Raw genomic sequence first — 26280 nt, 5'->3', positions numbered from 1 at the left:
AAAATAGCTGGATATAGCTGGATATTGCTAAATATAGCTGGATATAGCTGAATATAGCTGGATATAGCAGGATATAGCAGGATATAGCTGGATATTGCTAAATATAGCTGGATATAGATGAATATAGCTGGATATAGCAGAATATAGCTGGATATAGCTGGATATTGCTAAATATAGCTGGATATAGCTGAATATAGCTGGATATAGCAGGATATAGATGGATATAGCTGGATATAGCAGGATGAAGCTGGATTGAGCCGGATGTATTTGGATATAGCTGAGAGAAGACATAATCCCTGAGAAAATATGTACTACTTCAAATTGGTCTGGATCTCTGTTCTCTTACACCTCAGCTATGGACACTGGCCTGTCATCCAACCCCCTATCCCCAACCCCCTCTCTCCTCTGTTACTCAGTCATTGCTGGACTGCCGTCACCTTCCCTCACCGTCAGTTTGTATATGCTTGGGAATGATAAACCAGCACAGCTGTCCAAAGGGCTATCAGATCAGCTGTTAGCACGCAGACAGCAACCGGGAGAGAAGGGAAGGTGGGGATTTAGGGGTTAGGATGGCCAAGTGCATTTGTGGTTGTCTCATGGGTTACATCTGTGCTCAAATTCCCCCGTGGAATGCCCACTGGCGACTCGATTTTGGATGTCTGGTAGTTGGCTTTCCTTTATTTTCTTTTGCATGACACATTAGTCATAGCACCTAAACTACAAGTGCATGGTGACATAGTCCATGTTCATGGTCTATTCTATTCTAAATGATTGCTAGTTGTGCTCAATAGAAAGCACATAAACTGCTGCTATGATTAAAATGGCCAAGTCAATAAAAACCTAGACACACCTGAAGTGACAATTTACTTTTCCATTCATCTCTCTCACTGTGAAATATATGCAGTGGGAGGGGAAAATTGAGATGGGAGAAAATGAAACAGATTGCAGCGAACATTTCTCAACCAAAAGTTTCGAGTCTCGCCCATCAATTTCTCTTTTGCTGCTCCCTCGTCTGTGACCTTGGGAGGACGCTCCACTATTCAAACACATTCAAGCTGAAGAGGGACATTCCTGCGGTGTGAAGGGTGTAATAAAACTTTTATTCACCTGCACCTGCTTCCTGGAACGTAGTGATTAATGGGAAGCGGTGTTAAGCAGGGAAAACGGAGTAGGATAAACTCTGAAACCTGTTGTGACACCTCAGTGCTCAGATTTCAACTCCAAACATCCTGTAACTCCAATTCAATGTCTTTTTGTGGTGATATATATGGTAATCTCCATATAGGATAAGAATGTAGAGGAATGGACTTATGGCCATGGCCTTGTACTCATCAGGGTGTTGGGTAGAGAGAGAGAGAGAGAGAGAGAGAGAATGCTGTGTTTTTTTGACTGTTAGTGTGTGTATGTGGCAATGAGATAAGACCACTTACAAGAGACATATCTCATCCCTACAGTGACACGAACTGAGGAGAAAGGGAGGACGAGAAGAAGTGACGAAAAGTGACACTTACTTTCGGCGTCGGCGAGAAGGAGGAGCAGACCCAGGACGAGCAGTGCGGGTCTAGCTATGTGCATCATGGGACAGCTTGGCACCAGCATGCTTTGGCAGCCTCAGTGGTGCTGGCTCACAGAGCTCTGTGAGTCAGTCTGGTCTGACTTCTCAGATGCAGGATATTCACAGCCTGCGGGGGGAGAGAGGGAGTGGGGGAGAGAGGGAGGAAAGGAGAGAGGGGAGGGAAAGAGAGTGAGGGCATGAATGAAACAAAGTGGTTTGGCTTCTCGTACTTTATCTATCTAGTGCACATTTCTGACATACCCACACAGACTCAGTAGGTTCTGACAGCTAAAGAGGAGAGAGGGTGATGTGCTCGCAGGCTATATTCGGACACTTCGGAACGCATGTTAGTGTGTGCACGTCCACACGCACGTACACAGATGAAAGGGCTCACTAACGCACTCGCAGCAAGGATTTGCACACAAGCTCTGATCAAATTAACTATTTGTTTGTGATTATCACTGTTACATGTCAGACTTTTACATAATTTGCTAAATCATTTACTGATATGTAGAATGTAAAAAAAAAGGTTCTGAGATGTACATACAGAAAAGTCACACATTCAACATGCTAGCAGGGGAATCCTAACCTGTTTAGCCTACTATATTAACACTAATGGGGAACTAACCCAAACTGTCCCTGGAGAACCATATAGCTGGCCATTCAATTCACAGCACCTAATGTCTCCTTTCGTTCTTTTTGGAGCGTATGGTGAGACAGTAACATATTGGTGGATTTCTCTCCAGAGACCAGTGCTATCCATAAACTATGTAGTGACAAAATGCCACCATTGTTCTTAGTACCCTTAAAACCACTCAGCCACACCTCATATTTATGCCCGTCTTACACCAGTAGCTGAAGCTTTAATAGCTTTAAGTGTCTCCAAATGGATTAGGACAAAAGAGAGCGCAACAAATCTATACAGTTTGATGGAGTAAGCTAGCGTTAGCCAAACTTATACTGTATGCAACCAACACCTCCTTTATCAAGCACTGCTTGAAGTACACATTAAATCTGTATGACCAAGTAGGTTAGGCTTGTGTTCCCTCTCATGTTTCGCCACCCCTTCCTTTATCAAAAGCCGCTATGTAGATGGGGTAATTGATCTGACAGAGCATGATAGCATTAGCAAGTAGCCCACTCGATTCCGTGTCATGAATTTGCAAAAGCCCGTGCTTAATCTATAGTGACTGACACGTTTTGGTGGTCATGGATTTCTGGACTCTTCTGGTAACTAATCCGCTCCATGAGCTCTGGTGACACACAGTGTATTAGCATTAGCATGCTAACCAGTTAGCATGATAGCCTAGCATGGGAAGAGGCTATTATCTGAGACAGACGGTGCATTCCAATATACACATTTTCCAAGCAGGTCTGCACAGATTATATAATGTGGATTTGGTTCCTGAGATGTAAAACACTTTTCCAGCCATTGTAGATATCTAGATCTGATGTAGATCTGTGCTTAAAATGTGTACTTGGAACGCATACAAAATGGTTGAACTTGCTTGAGGTACACTGACGCTGAGAGCCTTCGCGCTTCTTCAGACGGACACATAATTTGACCTCTGACCTCTTAGACAGTTTGACATTTAGCAGAGAAGCACCGAATGCTAGCTAACAGATAGTATTGACTATTAGCGCATTAGCCACACCACAGGCGCAGACAGAGCACTGTTTACCCTCACAAACGCATTAGAGGTATCGCATAATCCTTTTATACACGGGGCTCATTCTTTTATACACGGGGCTCATTCGTCCGGCTATTTATCTGATGATTTATAAACAAATAAAACATCCAGAAAACCAAAAGTGCAATCAGTGTGGTAGACGATGACAAAGTACCTCATTTCCCTGCTACCCATCTCCCCGCCTCTCTCTCCCTGTTTCTCCCCCTTTTATTCCTTCAGCTGTAGCCTGTAAATGGCAGAAAAGACAGGGAGATAGTGCACCTGTCACACTCCATTTGTGTCGTGGGGAGATAGACGTGACTACCTGTCTCAGAGCACCGTGAGGCCTGTGGTGGCCGTAAGGCAAACAGAATCAATTTGAAGCAATCTCAACCTACAGTACGCATCCGCGCGCGCACACACACAATGGCTCACATACATTGTCATACACATAATTTCTGCATGACTAGTATTTATAGTGCATTCTATTCCATAACACTGTTTAAGGATAGGGATATCACTGTAATCCATAGTAAGCAACAACAGAAACAGAAAGCTCCTCTAATCAAGGTCACTGACATCTTTTTTATTTGACCTTTATATAACGAGGCAAGTCAGTTAAGAACAAATTCTTATTTTCACAGCGTAGGAACAGTGAGTTAACTGCCTGTTCAGGGGCAGAACGACAGATTTGTACCTTGTCAGCTCGGGGATTTGAACTTGCAACCTTCCGGTAACTAGTCCAACGCTCTAACCACTAGGCTACCCTGCTGCCCCACGTCTTCCCTGACTTTTGCTTTGCATGCGAAATCTGGGTTGATAGCCTTTGAGTTAATTAATGTAGTGTGAATTTCCATAATGACATGACATTAGGAGTCCTCACTATACACAGTACTCAGCAGCCTTCCCTTCCTTTCACTTCCTCCCTCCACTTCCCTCCACATGCTGATACAGACAAACAAAGCCATCTGCATGTTTCGTAAGCACCAACCAGGGGAGAGGAAGGCTGTGCTATCCATGTGAACACAAGCAGCCCTAATGAGAACAAAGTAGCCGACAAATCGATCCTGAAATTGGAACCTAGAACCTAAAAGGGTTCTTCGACTGTCCCCTTAGGTGAACCCTTTGAAGAACTCTTTTTGGTTCCAGGTAGAAGAACCCTTTTGAGTTCCAGGTAGAAGAACCCTTTTGAGTTCCAGGTAGAACTCTTTCCACAGAGGTATTTAACCCAAAAGAGTTTTACCTGCAAACAAAAAGGGTTCTCCTATGGGGACAGCTGAATAACCTTTTTGTATGTCGTTTTTCTAGTAGTGTACATCAGAATTCCCTGTGTTACCCAAGGCACATTGTTACCTCAAATATTACCTCTGACCATTGTCACCAAAGCTTCCGTTCCGCAACATGTCCACTCTGTTTCACGTGTCAGTTAAATTTCACACATACAGCGATGTTGATGCTTCCATTGAACATTTATTGCCAAAAAAAGAAGAAAAGAAACAAGAACAAATCTTGTCCTTTCTTTCCGAGCCCCTCGGCGGTATTATTGTGTACCTATTCAGCAGTGTTCCATTCAAAGAGCCGAGTTGTGATAGGATCATGCATTATTAAACAAAAGGCAGACAACAAGCACAATGTTAATTAGAAAATGGGGAGATATTGCCAGGCAGTGGAGGAGGAGAGGAATAAAGAAAGAGAGGGAGGGTTGATGAGTTGTCGTTCTCTCTCCCCTGATTCTTATCACTCCCTGAAAAGGTTGATAGCGGGTGGGAAACAACAGAGAGAGGGATTCTCTGTAGAATGGCCAACCCGTTTAGTGTCTTCTTCTACTGCATGTGGGAGCTACGTGTCTCAAACAATGACTAGTGATTTATTTCAAAGCTTTTTTTATCCTGCTGTATGAAATGTCAAACAATGTTTGATAAAAGACACTTGGGCTCATTATTTTGTTAAAACATCTTGAGATGACTGTTTGATGATCAACAGAACACATTGTTGTAGCATCAGCATCCTTCTCCCTCGATCCCTTTCCCCGCCATGCTGCGGTGGTCTTGACCCTGAAGGCATGCTGTTATAGAAGCAAATTCCACCTACAATGACACATTCTGTGTTAGCGTGCTAACTTAGCGTGCTAGTATATCCACTATAGGACCCAAACTAATGGGAACCAAATCCTAGCATCAGCATTATATTAATGCAACTGTTGAAAATAAAAAATTGGCATGGGATAAAAACAACACCCCATAACCAACCTTGCCTCATCTTTCATGCATGTTGCCTCAGTTTTGCTTCAACACATCAATTGGGTTTCAAGGGGTTCTTTATGTTCATGAATGGCATGCAATGCTTTTCCCATCTTATAAACTGGATGACATGGAAACAGTTGTTGTTCTTCCCCCAAAAAACAAAGCGGCCACAAAAATACCAAGCCCAACTATTAAGTCAACCCCTTCCTTAATTGTGTGTACACACGCAAAGACAGAACTCTTGCAATGCCACTATATTGGGGCTAAATCAAAAGCTTCACACTGTACTGCCCAAGTATTATGCCTCACAGAGCAAAACAAATAAGATTTTTGCCTTTTATTAAATGTTCCCTTTCAATGCCCAGTCATAAACAATGCAGTCATTACATAGTCCAGAACCACAAGTAAAAGCTGTGTTTTTAGATGTTTTATACAGTATCTTGTGTCCAGATGCCACGCGAGAGGTAAGAGTCAAACGCTCAAGGACTCTATAATTAAGGCCAAACCGCTGTACCATGGCCGAGCGCTCACCCGCCTATTTCAACCGAGAGGTCAAACGGCATCTCCACAGAGGGCATAGGGCATCGTGTACCCATTCCTCAACCTCCCCATCTACCCATTTCAACAGAAATATGACTTCAATAGAGTTGAGAAAAAGGCTACATGAAAAATGATTTGCATCAAATCAACAACAATAATAATAATAATAAGGTGCCCCCTGGGTTATTGCTATGTGTCATATGATTGGAGTTAAAATGTCTCCCGTTGGAACACTCGACAAAGGCATAACTTCAAAAAGGGTGCGGGCTAAGTCAGAGTGGCAGGCCATGAGCTTGGGATGCTGACTGCACTTACTATGCATGACACATGCAGCAGTCTTTTATCTTGCCTCCTTCCACTCATCTATTCATCTCTCTCATTCCAACAAAATGTTCTTCTTCTGTTCTCTGCCTCTCTGATTCACTCTACTTTCTCTCCCTCTGTCATTCCTCTGCCCTTCTCTGTGTCTTTTCTCTCTCTCACTCGCTCATACCTCCTGTCACAATCCTGCCGCTGTACTCTGTTTCCTCTCTTTCCATCCCTCCCTCCATCTCTCTCTCACTTTGATTTAGGACTGGCGTCTGGGACGTTTCTCACGCATCGCCCCAGATCAGCGGGCATGTGTAATAACATCCCTCAAGCTAAGCTAAGCTATGCCCTCAAGTGCAGCCTCCACATGAAAGCTTCTGACAAACCGCGGCTTAGAGAAACTTATTTACCCCCCCCCCCTCCTCCTTCCGACCTCAGTCAAACAAGCCTCCCACGCTCATAAATTGCGTTTTCAGAGATGCTCGTCCCACCCGGGTTACTCTGTTGTCTCCATGTTTATTTGAACGTCAGAGGTGTTTGTTTATGCCGTGGCTAGCGGCTAATCACTAAAGGGCTAACAACAAGCTAGCATCCTCTCTAGCGTCCCACTCTTTGTTGTTATGAGTGACGCCTTCCAACACAAGACACTGAGATAAGCTTATTGGGTTCGGGTGACATTTCCTGCGCCAGTAATTGGGTTTAAAAGCACCTGCTGTGTCTGGAAGAAGGAAGCAATGGTGATCTTGTCGCTGCATCGTGTCCCCAGGTGTGGGTACAGGAAATGCCAAAGCCATTTCACCTTCGCAGCAGGAGTTTGAACTTTGAGAAGCCTCCAAATAAAGTTTGACCGAAAGGAGTTGTGTTTGTTTACCTAATCCCCAAAGGTCACTGACAAAGTAAACCCATAGATATGTCTAAGAGTTGCTTAACTTGTGCAATGTATCCATCTGTGGTTACAGCACTGAAGGGAGAATTTATGCAGGTTGGCATTTGTGTCATGACAGAGACAGCTCTGCAGAGGGGTCACTAGCTGGCACAGCCACAAAGTCATGAAATCTGATTTTATACCTAAACTTAAAAACACTGCTAACCCTAATGCCAAACCCTGACCTTAAGACCATAAAGCTATTTTTACAATATAGCCCATTTTGACTTTGCAGCTGGCCTATCTAGTTCCGCCTTCAGGGTAAAATTCATGACAATAAACGTCCACCTGCAGAGTTTAGATAAATACAACAGTTTTAACAAGCTGGTGTTTGCCCATATAGCTGCAAGAAAAACAAACAATGGAACAGAGGCCAATATATACTGTATATTCTCAGTTTACTAGACTGATCCTATGTGACTATCTAGCACTGTCTCCCTCTCTCCCTCCCTCCCTCCTCTTCTTCATCTAGCAAATTTTCCCTGTGCCTCTTACCTTGTCTTTTTCGCCTTCTTTCTCTCTTACCCACAGTAAAACACCTCTTATTCTTTTTTAACCCATCCCCCGCTCTTACACTCTCTCTCCCCGTCCCCGCATCTCTCTCTCCCCGTCCGTCATCTACTCCGTTATCCCTGTCTCACAGCAGCTGTTAGGTTCACATGGATGGTCCCCCAGTACACGACCTTGACCACCAGACTGGTGAGTGATTATCCCAGTGCCCTGTTGGGCTGCTCCCCTGCACACAGAGTTAAACACACACACACACACAAGAAAACACACGCACAAAGGCCATGCACACACCCAGACACTCTCTCTCTCTCACACACACACACACACACGCACACACAGACACACACACACACACACACACACACATACACACACACACACACACACACACACACACACACACACACACACACACACACACACACACACACACACACACACACACACACACACACACACACACACACACACACACACACCTAAGCTTCAGGGGTAAGCATCAGGGACACTAGGGGGGGAATAACATCACCACAACACTCTACATCTGTGACTGCTTGTTTGTATTTCTGCTGGCCTTGATTACATTGGCCAACACATGGTTAATTCAATCATATAGAAAACTTGAATGCCTCTGAGGGCTCCCCCATGCACTTGAGGGGCCACGAGTTTGTGTGCTGTCTCGATGCTGACGATTTAGAAGTGCATAGTGTGTTGTGCTCGTGACGCCGCCGTCCACTGAAGGACACTTCTGTATGAGTGCCGTGTTTCACGTAGAAAGGAACTCATTACCGTGTAAATGTGATGCATTCAAGTGCCCATTGTATGAGAGGGAGAAAACAGTAGACTCAGCAGCCGCCAACCTGGAAACAGTGGGATTCAATTTACGCCGCATGAACAGGGGAGGGCCAAATCATGTTACATATTATGAACAAGAAAACAGGGGTGAGGGAGTTGAGAAGGAGGGAGCAGGCAGAGAGAGTGAGGTGGGGATAGAGAGAGAGGAGGACAACAGAGAGCGGAGGATGGAGAGTGGTGGAATGAGAGAGAGAGAGGAGGACAACAGAGAGCGGAGGGTGGAGAGTGGTGGAATGAGACAGAGAGAGAGGAGGACAACAGAGAGCGGAGGCTGGAGAGTGGTGGAATGAGACAGAGAGAGAGGAGGACAACAGAGAGCGGAGGATGGAGAGTGGTGGAATGAGACTGAGAGGGAGAGGAGGACAACAGAGAGCAGAGGATGGAGAGTGGTGGAATGAGACAGAGAGGGAGAGGAGGACAACAGAGAGCGGAGGATTGAGAGTGGTGGAATGAGACAGAGAGAGAGGAGGACAACAGAGAGCGGAGGATGGAGAGTGGTGGAATGAGACAGAGAGAGAGGAGGACAACAGAGAGCGGAGGATGGAGAGTGGTGGAATGAGACTGAGAGGGAGAGGAGGACAACAGAGAGCGGAGGATGGAGAGTGGTGGAATGAGACAGAGAGAGAGGAGGACAACAGAGAGCGGAGGATGGAGAGTGGTGGAATGAGACAGAGAGAGAGGAGGACAACAGAGAGCGGAGGATGGAGAGTGGTGGAATGAGACTGAGAGGGGGAGGAGGACAACAGAGAGCGGAGGATGGAGAGTGGTGGAATGAGACAGAGAGGGAGGAGGACAACAGAGAGCGGAGGGTGGAGAGTGGTGGAATGAGACAGAGAGAGAGGAGGACAACAGAGAGCGGAGGATGGAGAGTGGTAGAATGAGACTGAGAGGGAGAGGAGGACAACAGAGAGCGGAGGATGGAGAGTGGTGGAATGAGACAGAGAGAGAGGAGGACAACAGAGAGCGGAGGATGGAGAGTGGTGGAATGAGACTGAGAGGGAGAGGAGGACAACAGAGAGCGGAGGATGGAGAGTGGTGGAATGAGACTGAGAGGGAGAGGAGGACAACAGAGAGCGGAGGATGGAGAGTGGTGGAATGAGACTGAGAGGGAGAGGAGGACAACAGAGAGCGGAGGATGGAGAGTGGTGGAATGAGACTGAGAGGGAGAGGAGGACAACAGAGAGCGGAGGATGGAGAGTCCTAGGCACACTAGAGCAGTCTGGAGGTGTCGTTTTTCTGAAGGTGGTGATGACGGAGTACGAGAACGTGTATGGGCTTCAAGATCCTCTGTTTCCTGCAACATGCATGTATACACAATCTCTCGTTCTCTCTCTCTGTGTCACACACACACACACACACACACACACACACACACACTAACACACAGTCTCTGCACCATACGCTCCGGGCATCTTGACATCTACCCCCCACCCAGCCACGATCTGTGGGAGGATGAATAATATCACTTCCGAGAGAGGAGAGAGGGAGGAAGGGAGAGAGAGTGAGGGACATAGACAAAGAGAGAGAGGGGGGGTGAGAGGTAGAGAGACCATTCCCACCCCCCTGCCCCTGCTCTCATGCAGTTTTATGGAAAAGACAGAGGCCATGAGAGTAGGAGTGTTCCTCTGAATAGACAAAACAGCCCTCCTCTGTGACTAGCGTCGCAGAAATCAACTGAAAAACCACTGCAATTGCACGAGTTCCTACTTCATAGACCAGACCCTAACTCCCAATGCAGTTTTCATAGGAACACAACAAGTCATTCCTTTTCTCCCATACAACCAGTTCACCGTTCATCACTTTGAATATCAAGGTATTTTGCCACAGTGGCATTTTAGCCGCATTTGTACCAAAGCCGGGGCTGCTTTAGATAAGAAAAGGCATTAGTTAAGCATACACAGAGGACGTGAAGAAAAGCCTAAGGTGTACACGCTGCTCTCGAGGGCAATGTCGTTATTAAAATGCTAAAGTAACTCCCATTTTCTAAACGTTCATTTACGTGATATACCCTGAGATAAATGTAACGGTACATTATATGCGCGGGAGCTTTTGAACTATGGCAGGGAGGGTGTATCCCTCAACCCATATCCCCTCAACCCATATCCCCTCAATTAGCTTTAGCATAAATATATATCGTATTATACCTTTAGCGGTATGGCTAATGTTTCTCCCTCCCACAGGCCCATTTCACGTTGTACCGGCAACTCTTGACTTGATTCAACGTTGTGTGTTTTGCACGTTTATGCACGTTGTTTCGTGCCCAACTCCCAAGATACTAGAGACGCACGGTTATCGGTCTGTTGGATGCCACATGGCTACCCAATCTGGCTTGACATGAGTATAAAGAGGATTATGACTGCTAATGTTTTGTCATGAATCATATTTGATTAAACACACACACACACACACACACACACACACACACACACACACACACACACACACACACACACACACACACACACACACACACACACACACCAGAAGTCTGTAACTGACACAATAGACCTATTAGCAAAACACAAGCTTATCAGAGTGCGTTATGTGAGAGAGCTGCCAAGATGGCTGTTGACTGGGCATCAAATATTACCACGAATATTAGGCGACTTTGTTGAATAGGCAACAGAGCAATGAAGCCGTGTTGCTCCTTTTGCTCGCTTCAAAGAACATCCTAGGAGGCGTTGAAACGTACTTGAACATTTCTACTACTTTACCTGTGGTGGATTTTGCAGGACTCATTTGTTCAGAAATATCCTTTGATGTGTATTTTAGCAAGTCATTTCAATAAAAACACCATATTTATGGATGATTTTAGACCTCCTTTGGACAAATGTTAGCTACAGTTCCCACAGACTGTGGGAGTGAAATGTGCTTTCTTAACTTGCGGACCTAGTGCTACACACATTGCCGTAAGGACTGAACACAGGCAGGAGTGAACAACTGTCAACAGTGACCTAATCTGTTATACAACGGTCTACGCAAGAATCCAGAATATCTCAATTTAATGCCAAGCCCATTTAACTGATGGCCTATTGTGGTACTAGAACACAACACTGTTTTTATGACTTTCAAAAGGACTGAATAAGACCCTTTCTTCTCCCCCAGTTTGGAGATTAAATTAAATCAAATCTCAGTTCGGTTTGCAAAGCCAAATAAAAGCCAGCACGGAAGCATTTTGACCATCTACCTCTTCTCCCAGTGCATTTCCAATGACAACGTACATATCTACTTTAAAAGCACATTTCTGTCTCTATTACTTTAAATCATTTAGATGGAGGCTGTGGTTGTCCCCATACCAGTTTGATGTTTATTTTGATATTAATCAGGGTGAAAACTATAGGCATATGTCTCCAGCTTATGAAAACATGATAAGCCCTACCAATTCTTATCTTCCCAGTCACATTTGCAAAAACAGCACATTTGAAATGAATGTTTGATGCCTATTCCTACACTGGCATTTCTCCATTTACCAGAGAAACGCTGGCTGTTAGCTTATTTTTTTCACACACACACACACACATACAAAAAGACACACAGACACACACACACAGACAGACAGACAGACACGCAGACAGACAACCACACACCCAGACAGACAAACACACACGCAGACAAACAAACACACGCAGACAAACAAACACACACATAGACAAACAAACACACACATAGACAAACAAACACACACATAGACAAACAAACACACATAGACAAACAAACACACACATAGACAAACAAACACACACATAGACAAACAAACACACACATAGACAAACAAACACACACATAGACAAACAAACACACACATAGACAAGTCTGCACTGTCACGACACCAACATCTTGACTCCGATACCGATACCAGGTGAAATATTAGATTTTTGTATGCATTAATTATACCAATTATACAATATAATTATACAATTTTATATTTTTTTTTTTACCAATCTAACTACATAACAACATAATGGGAATCATTTTTTTGAATGGTAAATCTCTAGTCTATTGATACTGGTTAAATCAAGATGTAGCCTCGGCCTCCTAGTTAAATGCATGCACACACACAAAACACTGGTACTGAGCCGTTTTTCCTGTTCTAGTATAAAACAAGTACCGGAGTTTCGATATACCGAGCAACACTAAGTGCATCATCACAACTAGCAGAGCCTCCTTTCCAAGAGTTTAAATTACCATTAACCGACTGTCTACATCTTGTCATTAACATGGCTGCCTGTGACAAAAGTGCTAAAGCGGCATCTGAAGCTCCCATTGGTAGAGCCCGGACCCACCTTACCCGCCCAAGTGGCATCTGAAGAGAGATAGGACCCAGGAATAGAGGATTAGCTACTGCATAATTACTTATTTAAAGATCCTAATTAAGAATTTCATTTAGAGTCGCTGCCAGTGAGATTCTGCCACTGAGACACTACAGGGAAAAGGTGTGTTTGCGTGTAAGTGAGTGTGTGTGTTTACGGTACATTGATGTCATTTAGGAGATGCTCTTCTTCAGAGACGCGAACAAGCACTACAACATATAGTACAGTAGGCCTGCTAGGGACACATAACATCTTCATGTATGGCCCTTTTGCGATGAGACGTACAGATGTATTATCTAAATGTGATCTCTCTTTTGTTGATGATCATGTTCCTGTGCCGCAGGAAATACAGACGAGCTTGGTGATTTGAATAAATTCACTGAAAACCCTCCACTAACACACGGTTAAATTAACAGTATCGCACTTTTCATGCCGCCTCAAATTGAACAGCTAATAGCCTAACCACAAATCAAGGAACATTACGGACTAAACGTTCAAATCTTGTTGCTGTCGGAATATCTTGCTTCGACAACACAGGTCAATTTAAGATCCTACTTCTGTACTGTTACGTTTACGATGAGGGGCATCATTAAAGGTCATGGTCGTAACCAGTGTGGGACGTGTCTGTAATTACCAGCTGTGGTTCAATCGCCTAATATCATCCACCTAGAAAATGCACTCATAAGGCAATGCCAAACATTCCAAAAGGTTACTACACAATTCATAACTTGGCTCACAAACTTGTTTTAGTTGTCAGAACTCGCTTGTCTCTTGTCAGACTGCGGGCAAATGCTGAAATTAATTAGCTATGCATTCTCTTTCTCATAACGCAGCCCAGCATCGTGATGTATTGCCTTTCAACTTCTCCTTTTGTTTCATGTACGGGAAGGCATTGTGTGTGTGGTAACGCCTCGCTAAACCCCTGCTGTTTAGTCGGTTGTAATTAGCCGAGGAAAGTTGTGCTAATGCCATGCAAATTATGCTCTACTTTGAGGATTGAAATGCTGCTTCTTTCACCTGCATGTTTGTTTTTGATTATTGTTGGTCTGCAATACTGTTTATACAGTATTGGTCACAGATACCTTTAAAAAAAAGATAGGGGCATGGATCAGAATCCAGTCAGGATCTGGTGTGACCACTATTTGCCTCATGGAGAGCAAAACATCTCCTTCACATAGAGTTGATCAGGCTGTTGATTGTGGCCTGTGGAATGTTGTCCCACTCCTCTTCAGTGGCTGTGCAAAGTTGCTGGATATTTGCGGGAACTGGAACACGCTGTCGTACGCGTCGATCCAGAGCAACCCAAACATGCTCAATGGGTGACATGTCTGGTAAGTATGCAGGCCATAGAAGAACTGGGACATTTTCAGCTTCCAGGAATTATGTACAGATCCTTACAATATGGGGCTGTGCATTATCATGCTGAAACATGAGGTAATGGCGGCAGACGAACGGCACGACAATGGGCCTCAGGATCTCGTCACGGTGCAAATGGATTTGTTGTCCGTAGCTTATGCCTGCCAACACCATAACCCTACAGCCATCATGGGGCACGTTGACATCAGCAAACCTTTATTTCAGCACATGAAACCAACACTTTACATGCTGCCTTTATGTTTTTGTTCAGTGTAGTTAGACAAAGACACCACAGAGAACGTTTGGAGCTACTGTGTGGAGTGTCAGTCATACTGTATAGCATTGTTGTTGGAAGCTCGGAGAAGTCAAAACATTTTCCCTCTGCTGATGAAATGAAGTGATTCCAATGCGGGAAACGGCGTATACACATCATTTTACAGCGTCCCTGACAATCCGTTCAACCCCAGACAAAAAAAGAAAAAGAGCAAACGAGCTAATGACGCTAGCATTGTCAGCCATCAAAGTCATCCCTTTATCTCTCGCTCTGCGTGTCACAGCCACATCCATTTCCAGCGCTGCAACCAAAACAAATGTGTCAAGACAAGGGAGGGAAAAACAAGAGGAAATGTATATTTCTTTTGTTATCTCTTGAACAGGAGCAACGATAACACAATTATTGGACGTGATGGCTGGCCTCTGAAGCTTGGTCTGATGTGTTTCTCGTGGTGGAGTTGCGATTGTAAAACCACAGTCTTTACCTGCACATCAAAAACAGCTTCTATCTGCAGAACCGCTAACATTGAGGATGCTATAGTTGTCATTTATCCAAAAGGTTGAGTGTGGTGGAATAGCCTCATTCCAGACCCTCATTCACTCCACACCAGTAAAACGGTAAGATTCACAATCATAAAGAACACCAAAGAATGGCAAACTTTTACTCTACCTCTCTCTTCTTTCCAAAGAAGAGAGAGGTAGACACAGTTAGACCTGGGACTGGTATACATACAGAGGCCTCTGAGAGAATGGCTGGGTAAGGAGAGGTACAGTGAGAGAATGCTTGAGCCCCTGATCTTTCCACTGTAGTCGTATCATTGGGGGAGAATACACAGTATGCAGTTTGCTGATGAACAATTTGACCTGATTTCAGGCCTGGCTACCCACATGTCCCGCCACTAAAAATCCTCAGTCTTTCTCTCTCTCCCTCGCTCCTCTCTCCCCATCTCTCTCTCTCTGGGACTACCAGAAAAAGAGATATCTCAGGGGGACAGTCAGGGCATTGGCCAGTCGCTGGCAGTTAGCCTGCGTGTGATTGAGGTGTCACTAACTTGCAGCAGCATTGGGGAAACAGAAGCACTCGGAATGGCTTGGGGCTGCTAGCAGATGCTAACTGCTACTACGACTAAACTGTCCCTCCTCCTGGGGATTCATAAACGTTCAACGATGGGGACTGGTGTTGAGAAGATGCCAAGGTGCTCAGGGGCATAGTGACACTCTGATTTCACAAGTTTTAGATGATGTCCTTGCACCCTGTTGGCCACAGCAAAGAATAGGCCAAATATATGAAGGGTGAGACCCAAACATGCATGCAAGCAGTATGTGCAGTGTTTGTTCCATTGCACAATTAAAGGTGAGAGGTGAAAACTGGGAACTAATCAAACTCAACACGCCTTTGCCTTTTGAGGTTTCGTAACATGGTGTGTTGACGAAGGAGCAGTTAAACTGCGAAGTATAACACGATAACAGTTCAACAAATCTGATATCCCTCTTGGGTATATTTGACCTTTTGATAGTCAGATATGTTCCTCACTGATCACAAAAGCACCAGAAAATGCCTTCTTTTGTCAAAGTCCCATTCTCCTCACCTGTTAAGAAAAAACGGTCTCAGTTAGCAGTTGACAAGCTGCCTATCACCCATCTGACCTTAAACATCAGAAACAAACTGTCCAAATGCCGCCTGTGGCTCAACTGATGACTGTATGGCAACAAAGTGTCTGAAACATTCACCTATGCCTCATTTCTCCTGTTAGCTCTCGCTTCCTTTTTTTTTCTTGATGTGAGAGACAAATAATGGTTCATCTCTTCACCTCAAAGATGGTTTTCTCGCCACACGGCAATGGCTGACTGGCTGCCGTCTGTTTGTTTGGGGGAGGAGCCAGTCTTATCCTAATCTCTGGCTTTAAACTTTGCAGACTAACTCCTTTGCCTTTGTTGTTCTTACAAGGAGCTTGGCAAGGTGACAATAAGCTTCAAAGGTCTGAAATGTATTCATGCACATAAATGGCAGATTGGCAAGGAGAACGCAGGCTCCGTAATCTCTAAGCAGGGGAAGAACGGAACTCTTTGTGAGTGTTTGTGTGCGCATATGTGTGTTTACACCTGTGTGTATGTGTGTGTTTGTAAACACCTGTGTGTTTTCATGGGTGTCTGTGTGTCTGTGTGTGTGCGTGTGTATATTGCTGATTATAACATACGCCCCTCCAACCCCTTGACTATGACAGAGATTGCCCTGTAATGGCAACAAGACTGAGGGCTTCACCTAGGGACTGCCTGTAATTGGCTAGAGGCTATGGCGTTTACTTTTGTGTGTAGCGGGCATTTACCAGGGGAGGAGTGTGTGTTGAAATGTTGATGTTGCAACAGAGTGTTCCTATGATGTCATTTTGAGGTGATTGAGGTGAACCTTAAAATAGTTGTATTTTCTATCTGCTATCATTAAATGCCATCACAACCAAAGGCTACTTTCTGATTGTACATTTTAAAGCAGTGCTTAAGGAAGGTCTAATCCTGGCAAATGCCCATTCAATTCAAAACAGGGTACATTTTAAGCAATAATAAAGTTGCAATCGCAATCATATACACTAAAACTGGACAGAACCGGTCCATTTTGAATGTCACATGAAATCCATAATATCCATAACATAATGATGTATCCATAATATCCATATCATAATGATGTATCCATAATATCCATATCATAATGATGTATCCATAATATCCATATATGTTAAGGATGTATCCATAATATCATAACATAGTGATGTATCCATAACATAAGGATGTATCCATAACATAATGATGTATCCATAATATCATAACATAGTGATGTATCCATAACATAATGATGTATCCATAATATCACAACGTAGTGAAGTATCCATAATATCCATAACATAAGGATGTATCCATAATATCACAACATAAGGATGTATCCATAATATCACAACATAGTGATGTATCCATAACATAACAATGTATCCATGATATCCATAACATAACGATGTATCCATAATATCCATAACATAGCGATGTATCCATAATATCCATAACATAAGGAGGTATCCATAATATCATAACATAGTGATGTATACATAACATAGTGATGTATCCATAACATAAGGATGTATCCATAATATCATAACATAGTGATGTATCCATAACATAAAGATGTATCCATAATATCATATAATATTGTGATGTATCCAAAACACAAGGATGTATCCATAACATAAGGATGTATCCATAATATCCATATCATAATGATGTATTCATAATATCATAACATAGTGATGTATCCATAACATAAAGATGTATCCATAATATCCATAACATAAGGATGTATCCATAATATCATAACATAGTGATGTATCCATAACATAAGGATGTATCCATAATATCATAACATAGTGATGTATCCATAACATAAAGATGTATCCATAATATCATAATATTGTGATGTATCCATAACACAATGATGTATCCATAACATAAGGAGGTATCCATAATATCCATAACATAATGATGTATCCATAATATCCATATCATAATGATGTATCCATAATATCCATACCATAACGATGTATCCATCATATCCATAACATAAGGATGTATCCATAATATCCATAACATAAGGATGTATCCATAATATCCATAACATAAGGATGTATCCATAATATCCATAACATAATGGTGTATCCATAATATCCATAGCATTAAGATGTATCCATAACATAAGGATGTATCCATAATATCCATAACATAAGGATGTATCCATAATATCCATAACATAAGGATGTATCCATAACATCCATAACATTAGGATGTATCTATAATATCCATAACATTAGGATGTATCCATAATATAAGGATGTATCCATAATATCCATAACATAAGGATGTATCCATAATATCCATAACATTAGGATGTATCCATAATATCCACAACATAAGGATGTATCCATAATATCCATAACATAAGGATGTATCCATAATATCCATAACATAAGGATGTATCCATAATATCCATAACATAAGGATGTATCCATAATATCCATAACATAAGGATGTATCCATAATATCCATAACATAAGGATGTATCCATAATATCCATAACATTAGGATGTATCCATAATATCCATAACATAAGGATGTATCCATAATATCCATAACATTAGGATGTATCCATAATATCCATAACATAAGGATGTATCCATAATATCCATAACATTAGAATGTATCCATAATATCCATAACATTAGGATGTATCCATAATATCCATAACATAAGGATGTATCCATAATATCCATAACATTAGGATGTATCCATAATATCCATAACATAAGGATGTATCCATAATATCCATAACATAAGGATGTATCCATAATATCCATAACATAAGGATGTATCCATAATATCCATAACATTAGGATGTATCCATAATATCCATAACATAAGGATGTATCCATAATATCCATAACATAATGATGTATCCATAATATCCATAACATAAGGATGTATCTATAATATCCATAACATTAGGATGTATCCATAATATCCATAACATAAGGATGTATCCATAATATCCATAACATAAGGATGTATCCATAATATCCATAACATAAGGATGTATCCATAATATCCATAACATAAGGATGTATCCATTATATCCATAACATAAGGATGTATCCATAATATCCATAACATTAGGATGTATCCATAATATCCATAACATTAGGATGTATCCATAATATCCATAACATAAGGATGTATCCATAATAGTCCACATGTTCCTGTCAGGAATGGTCCTGTAGCTAACATCATTCATTAACGTGTTCTTATGACATCTTGGGTACGTCACAATATTCTCTCTTAACAGCATTGGTGTAGGCATGGGTGATTTTCCATATACAGTACCAGTCATTTTCTTTTAAATCCATGAAGGGAAGCGAACTGGTACACACTTCGGGAGAAAGGAGAGATTGGGACAAAGCCCTGAATCACAAGAACCGTAAGCCATTATGATCCTCCAGTCCTCCTCAGCCTCTGGGTGTCTAACCCTGTGTGACTGCCCAGCCTCTGTGTTCTAAAGCCAATCCAACTGGGGCCAGGGGCATGATCAAGCCCAATCTCACCCCTCTGCACTCTCTATCTCCCATCTACATGGGGGACATCCATCTTGATTTCTGCCGAGTGCCCAAAAAAAGAGGAAGGGAAAGAGAAAGGGGGGAGAAAGGGAGATAGAGGAAGACGGCCTCCCAGATAAGGATGAGGAGAGGATCGGAGGAGAGGATCTTGGGAGTTTAGCCCCAGAGTGAGGGTGAGAGGAACTTCATCTTCATCTAATTACTGGGCTAGTTTCAGGGAAGGGAGATAGTGTGATCTGTGAGCGTTTATGGAGGCTTGAGTGCGGTGTTACAGGCTCATGTGAGATGTGAACACAGACAGACACAAATACACACAAACAGACAGACAATCAACTCCCTCTCACACAAACAGAGAACCCCCCCACATACCCAGACACAATCAGATGCATGCACGCACACACACACACACACACACACACACACACACACACACACACACACACACACACACACACACACACACACACACACCCTCTCTCACACACAGACACTCGCAGGGGCCAGGGCCGAGCGCCATAACAGCCCAATGAAATATATTCCGATTAGAAAGTTGTTGCATTACTCCCCCGCCCGGATGATAAATATGGCGTTAGCACCGCCATTAATCTTCTAGCCATCCGCTGCTGGATGTGACGGAGGGAGGGAGCCTTCTTACGGAGGTAGCGCCTCGGAGTATGACTCTAACATACTGCAAGGAGCTCATATCACTGGGCTGAGGAGTTGGGTTTTCGTGTCAATGTTTCTGTGCAGGATTGTTTGAGAGTATGTTTGAGCAAGTGAGGCAGTATTTATGGCGTGTATGTGTGGGAGAGATTTTCATCGTGCTCCCTCTTTCTATGCCCCTCTTTCGCTTCCTCCCTGCCCTTGCCCTCCCTCTTCATCCCCTCTCTGTCTGCCCCTCCCATCTCTCTCTACCCCTTTAATCTGCACCCATCACCCTCTCTCTCTTCTCCATCCCTCTCGCTCTCTCTGTCATAGAGGGTTTACTGATGCATTAGCCTGTGAAAGGCAGATCCTAAGTGAGCATTGTCTTGGTAATGTGTGCCATCCATAAAACACTAGGACTGGACAAACCAAATCAAATCAAATTTGATTTGTCACATACACATGGTTAGCAGATGTTAAAGCGAGTGTAGTGAAATGCTTGTGCTTCTAGTTCCGACAATGCAGTAATAACCAACAAGTAATCTAACTAACAATTCCAAAACTACTGTCTTATACACACAAGTGTAAGGGGATAAAGAATATGTACATAAAGATATATGAATGAGTGATGGTACAGAGCAGCATAGGCAAGATACAGTAGATGGTATCGAGTACAGTATATACATATGAGATGAGTATGTAAACAAAGTGGCATAGCTAAAGTGGCTTGTGATACATGTATTACATAAAGATGCAGCAGATGATATAGAGTACAGTATATACGTATACATATGAGATGAATACTGTAGGGTATGTAAACATTATATTAGGTAGCATTGTTTAAAGTGGCTAGTGATGTATTTTACATAATTTCCCATCAATTCCCATTATTAAAGTGGCTGGAGTTGAGTCAGTGTGTTGGCAGCAGCCACTCAATATTAGTGGTGGCTGTTTAACAGTCTGATGGCCTTGAGATTGAAGCTGTTTTTCAGTCTCTCGGTCCCAGCATTGATGCACCTGTACTGACCTCGCCTTCTGGATGATAGCGGGGTGAACAGGCAGTGGCTCGGGTGGTTGTTGTCCTTGATGATCTCTATGGCCTTCCTGTAACATCGGGTGGTGTAGGTGTCCTGGAGGGCAGGTAGTTTACCCCCGGTGATGCGTTGAGCAGACCTCACTACCCTCTGGAGAGCCTTACGGTTGTGGGTGGAGCAGTTGCCGTACCAGGCGGTGATACAGCCCGCCATGATGCTCTCAATTGTGCATCTGTAGAAGTTTGTGAGTGCTTTTGGTGACAAGCCAAATTTCTTCAGCCTCCTGAGGTTGAAGAGGCGCTGCTGCGCCTTCTTCACGATGCTGTCTGTGTGGGTGGACCAATTCAGTTTGTCTGTGATGTGTATGCCGAGGAACTTAAAACTTACTACCCTCTCCACTACTGTTCCATCGATGTGGATAGGGGGGTGTTCCCTCTGCTGTTTCCTGAAGTCCACAATCATCTCCTTAGTTTTGTTGACGTTGAGTGTGAGATTATTTTCCTGACACCACACTCCGAGGGCCCTCACCTCCTCCCTGTAGGCCGCCTCGTCGTTGTTGGTAATCAAGCCTACCACTGTTGTGTCGTCCGCAAACTTGATGATTGAGTTGGAAGCGTGCGTGGCCACGCAGTCGTGGGTGAACAGGGAGTACAGGAGAGGGCTCAGAACGCACCCTTGTGGGGCCCCAGTGTTGAGGATCAGCGGGGTGGAGATTTTGTTGCCTACCCTCACCACCTGGGGGCGGCCCGTCAGGAAGTCCAGTAGCCAGTTGCACAGGGCGGGGTCGAGACCCAGGGTCTCGAGCGTGATGACGAGCTTGGAGGGTACTATGGTTTTAAATGCTGAGCTGTAGTCGATGAACAGCATTCTCACATAGGTATTCCTCTTGTCCAGATGGGTTAGGGCAGTGTGCAGTGTGGTTGAGATTGCATCGTCTGTGGACCTATTTGGGCGGTAAGCAAATTGGAGTGGGTCTAGGGTGTCAGGTAGGGTGGAGGTGATATGGTCCTTGACTAGTCTCTCAAAGCACTTCATGATGACGAAAGTGAGTGCTACGGGGTGGTAGTCGTTTAGCTCAGTTACCTTAGCTTTCTAGGGAACAGGAACAATGGTGGCCCTCTTGAAGCATGTGGGAACAGCAGACTGGGATAGGGATTGATTGAATATGTCTGTAAACACACCAGCCAGCTGGTCTGCGCATGCTCTGAGGGCGCGGCTGGGGATTCCATCTGGGCCTGTAGCCTTGCGAGGGTTAACACGTTTAAATGTTTTACTCACCTCGGCTGCAGTGAAGGAGAGTCCGCATGTTTTGGTTGCAGGCCGTGTCCGTGGCACTGTATTGTCCTCAAAGCGGGCAAAAAAGTTATTTAGTCTGCCTGGGAGCAAGACATCCTGGTCCATGACGGGGCTGTTTTTCTTTTTGTAATCCGTAATTGACTGTAGACCCTGCCACATAACTCTTGTGTCTGATCCGTTGAATTGAGATTCTACTTTGTCTCTATACTGACGCTTAGCTTGTTTGATTGCCTTGCGGAGGGAATAGCTACACTGTTTGTATTTGGTCATGTTTCCGGTCACCTAGCCCTGATTAAAAGCAGTGGTTTGAGCTTTCAGTTTCACGCGAATGCTGCCATCAATCCACGGTTTCTGGTTTGGGAATGTTTTAATCGTTGCTATGGGAACGACATCTTCAACGCACGTTCTAATGAACTCGCACACCGAATCAGCGTATTCGTCAATGTTGTTGTCTGACGCAATACGAAACATATCCCAGTCCACGTGATGGAAGCAGTCTTGGAGTGTGGAATCAGATTGGTCAGACCAGCGTTGGACAGACCTCAGCGTGGGAGCTTCTTGTTTTAGTTTCTGTCTGTAGGCAGGGATCAACAAAATGGAGTCGTGGTCAGCTTTTCCGAAAGGAGGGCGGGGCAGGGCCTTATATGCGTCGCGGAAGTTAGAATAGCAATGATGCAAGGTTTTGCCAGCCCTGGTTCCGCAATCGATATGCTGATACAGTTTAGGGAGTCTTGTTTTCAGATTAGCCTTGTTAAAATCCCCAGCTACAATGAATGCAGCCTCAGGATGTATGGATTCCAGTTTGCAAAAAAAAAAGAAAGTCAAAAAGCACCTCTATGTGTGTGTGCGTGTGTGTGTGTCTGTCTGTCTGTCTGTCTGTCTGTCTGTCTGTCTGTCTGTCTGTGTGTATCTGTGGTAGCACATCCATTCAATAAACACTGCCAGATCCCCAAAGGGAGGCCGGACAGACAGTTAATTCCCTCCAATACAAACACCAGCCGAGCGAAAGATCAAAGGTCCAGAGCTGAGGAAATGACATGTGATAAGTAGGTACGGAGGCTGTGGTGTTGTGTATATTTCGGAACCCCCAGTGCTCGCCGGTTACATGTTTGATGGAATGGGGCTGTGTGTCTTTGAGAGTGCGGCCCACGTCTCCCCGAATAAGCGCGGACCATTCTGCTAGAGGTTACTCCCACACATTTTAGATTGCAGGAGGCACTCGATGTTGTACTCACAGAGTGAATCCAGTCCAAAACAGGGAAAGTGTTACTTTTAGCGCTCAAGCTCTAGTTCCGCGTGAGTCATGGCTATGATTCTCAAAGCAAACATAGATTTTTTTGTTTTATTGCCCATGGTGTTTGCTTGAATAGAGAAAATAAGTCTAGTAAATATTACATCACAAAGTTAGTATTGAACTGCATTGTGGGATAGAATTCGATTATATCAATAAGTATGCATTTGTTTCACTTCTATCTGCAGTGGTGTGTATGTGAGGTAAGATGCAGGCTAAAGAGTATTGCTTATGTGCACTACATTATAGGAAATGCATTGACTATAGGCTACTAAAATAAAAAGCTACCTTGATTCTGGCAAACAGAAAGAGGACTACTCCTTTAGGCCAAGGTGCTGTATGTTTGCTACAGGCAAAATCTTTTTTAATCAATGTATCATATTATCAGCAAAAAAAATGACGACAGCAGTTTAATAGTGGGAAAAGCCTCAAAAAGAGCCACTTGTTAATAAATTAAACTGTGTTATTATAGCTGTCGACCTATTAGGAATATAAACCCAACTACACATTCCGAACGGTGCCCAGCATATTGGAGTGGCTTTGACATTTTTTTTTTTTTTTTTTTTTAAAGATATTTGGCCAACACACAAATGTCTTGCAGAAAATAGATGGTACAAACTGGTAGGGTGAGTTTATATTCCAAAGTCCATATGGATGTCTTTCTTTCTCCCCAGGTGGATGGATAGTTTGAGTTATAGGTGTAGAGCATCAACTGTGGGGTGACAGGGTAGCCTAGTGGTTAGACTAGTAACCAGAAGGTTGCAAGTTCAAACCCCCGAGGTGACAAGGTACAAATCTGTCGTTCTAATGCCTAGGCTTCAGCTCAGAGGTCTAACTGTCGTATGGCGCAAAGGAGACCTGGATTGAAACCCAGTTATGGGAGACTTGAGATGTTCCAGTATAAACTCTTCTCTTTTAGTGTGGGGTGGCTGGGTATCTGTTAGATCTCTTAGGGGTAATGTAAACAATATAATGTCTTCAGATAGGGCCTTATCCCTGGTGATTGTTAGAGTGGGGTAATAAAAATAACTGAGAATGGACCCCCAATAAAACACGCAGAAACAGTCCTAGGCAAACACGTACACACACTCCCCACTTGAATTACACCATTTACTGAGTTCCTCAGGCACAATTGCGCTGTGCTCCATAAAACGCAGACGAGTGGACTTTAACGACGGCACAATGCTGAAATAAACTTGTTTTACTGCGGCAAACAATGTGATGTGACCTGGAAAGGTTGTATTTTCTACTGGTTAACGACAGTGTTTCAGAGGCCCAGTCTCAACGCGTCCACTAATTACTCGTCTCGGTCTCCCAGCCACGTCCTAATGAAGGCTATATTGGTGGTACGCGTTTATTAGTGGAAGACTAAGCGTCTAGCGGAAAAGTTGAATCTAGTCACCTAGCTAGCTGGCTACCTGCCGCACACTCCCCTTTGTTAGGCTGCATTGTATGTAACCTCTTTCTGGTCAACGTCTTAGTCCATACTGATGGTACAATCTATACAAAAGTATGTGGACACCCCTTCAAATGAGTAGATTCAGCTATTTCAGCCACACTGACAGGTGTATAAAATCGAGCTCACAGCCATGCAATCCCCAAAGACAAACATTGGCAGTAGAATGGCCTTACTGAAGAATTCAGTGACTTTCAAAGTGACACCGTCATAGGATGCCACCATTCCAACAAATCAGTTCGTCAAATTTCTGCCCTGCTAGAGCTGCCCCCGTCAACTGTAAGTGCTGTTATTGTGAAGTGGAAACATTTAGGAGCAACAACGGCTCAGCCGTGAAGTGGTAGGCCACACAAGCTCAAAGAACAGGACCGCTGTGTGCTGAAGCGCGTAGTGTGTAAAAATCGTCTTTCCTCGGTTGCAACACTGACTCCCGAGATCCAAACTAACTCGGGAAGCAACGTCAGCACAATAACTGTTTCTTCAGGAGCTTCATGAAATGGGTTTCCATGGCTGAGCAGCCACACACAAGCGTCAGCTGGAGTGGTGCAAAGCTCACTGCCATTGGACTGTGAAGCAGTGGAAACACATTCTCTGGAGGGATGAATCACGCTTCACCATCTAGCAGTCCGACAGACGAATCTGGGTTTGGCGGATGCCATGAGAACGCTACCTGCCTGAATGCATAGTCCCAACTGTAAAGTTTGGTGGAAATAATGATCTGGGGCTGTTTTTCATGGTTGGGGCCCCTTAGTTCCAGTGAAGGGGAATCTTAACGCTACAGCATACTAACCATTCTAGATGATTCCATGCTTCCAACTTTGTGGCAACAGTTTGGGGAAGGGCCTTTCCTGTTTCAGCAAGGCAA

The 26280-nt window shown here is 43.7% G+C and overlaps 1 protein-coding gene across 13 annotated transcripts in view; it reads right to left on the bottom strand.

Moving 5' to 3' along the window:
• Positions 1 to 26280, bottom strand: part of LOC135510606 (receptor-type tyrosine-protein phosphatase delta-like) — a 383074-nt gene that overhangs the window by 156372 nt on the left and 200422 nt on the right. For all 13 annotated transcript variants that reach the window (XM_064931651.1, XM_064931664.1, XM_064931650.1 and 10 more), the window contains one exon: positions 1512 to 1682. In XM_064931651.1, the coding sequence (XP_064787723.1) occupies positions 1512 to 1599 (88 nt within the window). In that variant the 5' untranslated portion in view covers positions 1600 to 1682. The remainder of the gene's footprint in view (positions 1 to 1511; positions 1683 to 26280) is intronic.

The sequence above is a fragment of the Oncorhynchus masou genome, chromosome 23 (assembly GCF_036934945.1).
Source record: "Oncorhynchus masou masou isolate Uvic2021 chromosome 23, UVic_Omas_1.1, whole genome shotgun sequence".
In the NCBI taxonomy this organism is placed as follows: Eukaryota; Metazoa; Chordata; class Actinopteri; order Salmoniformes; family Salmonidae; genus Oncorhynchus; species Oncorhynchus masou.
Note: the sequence above shows the minus strand (reverse complement) of the source record. Positions and strands in the feature narration are given on the sequence as shown.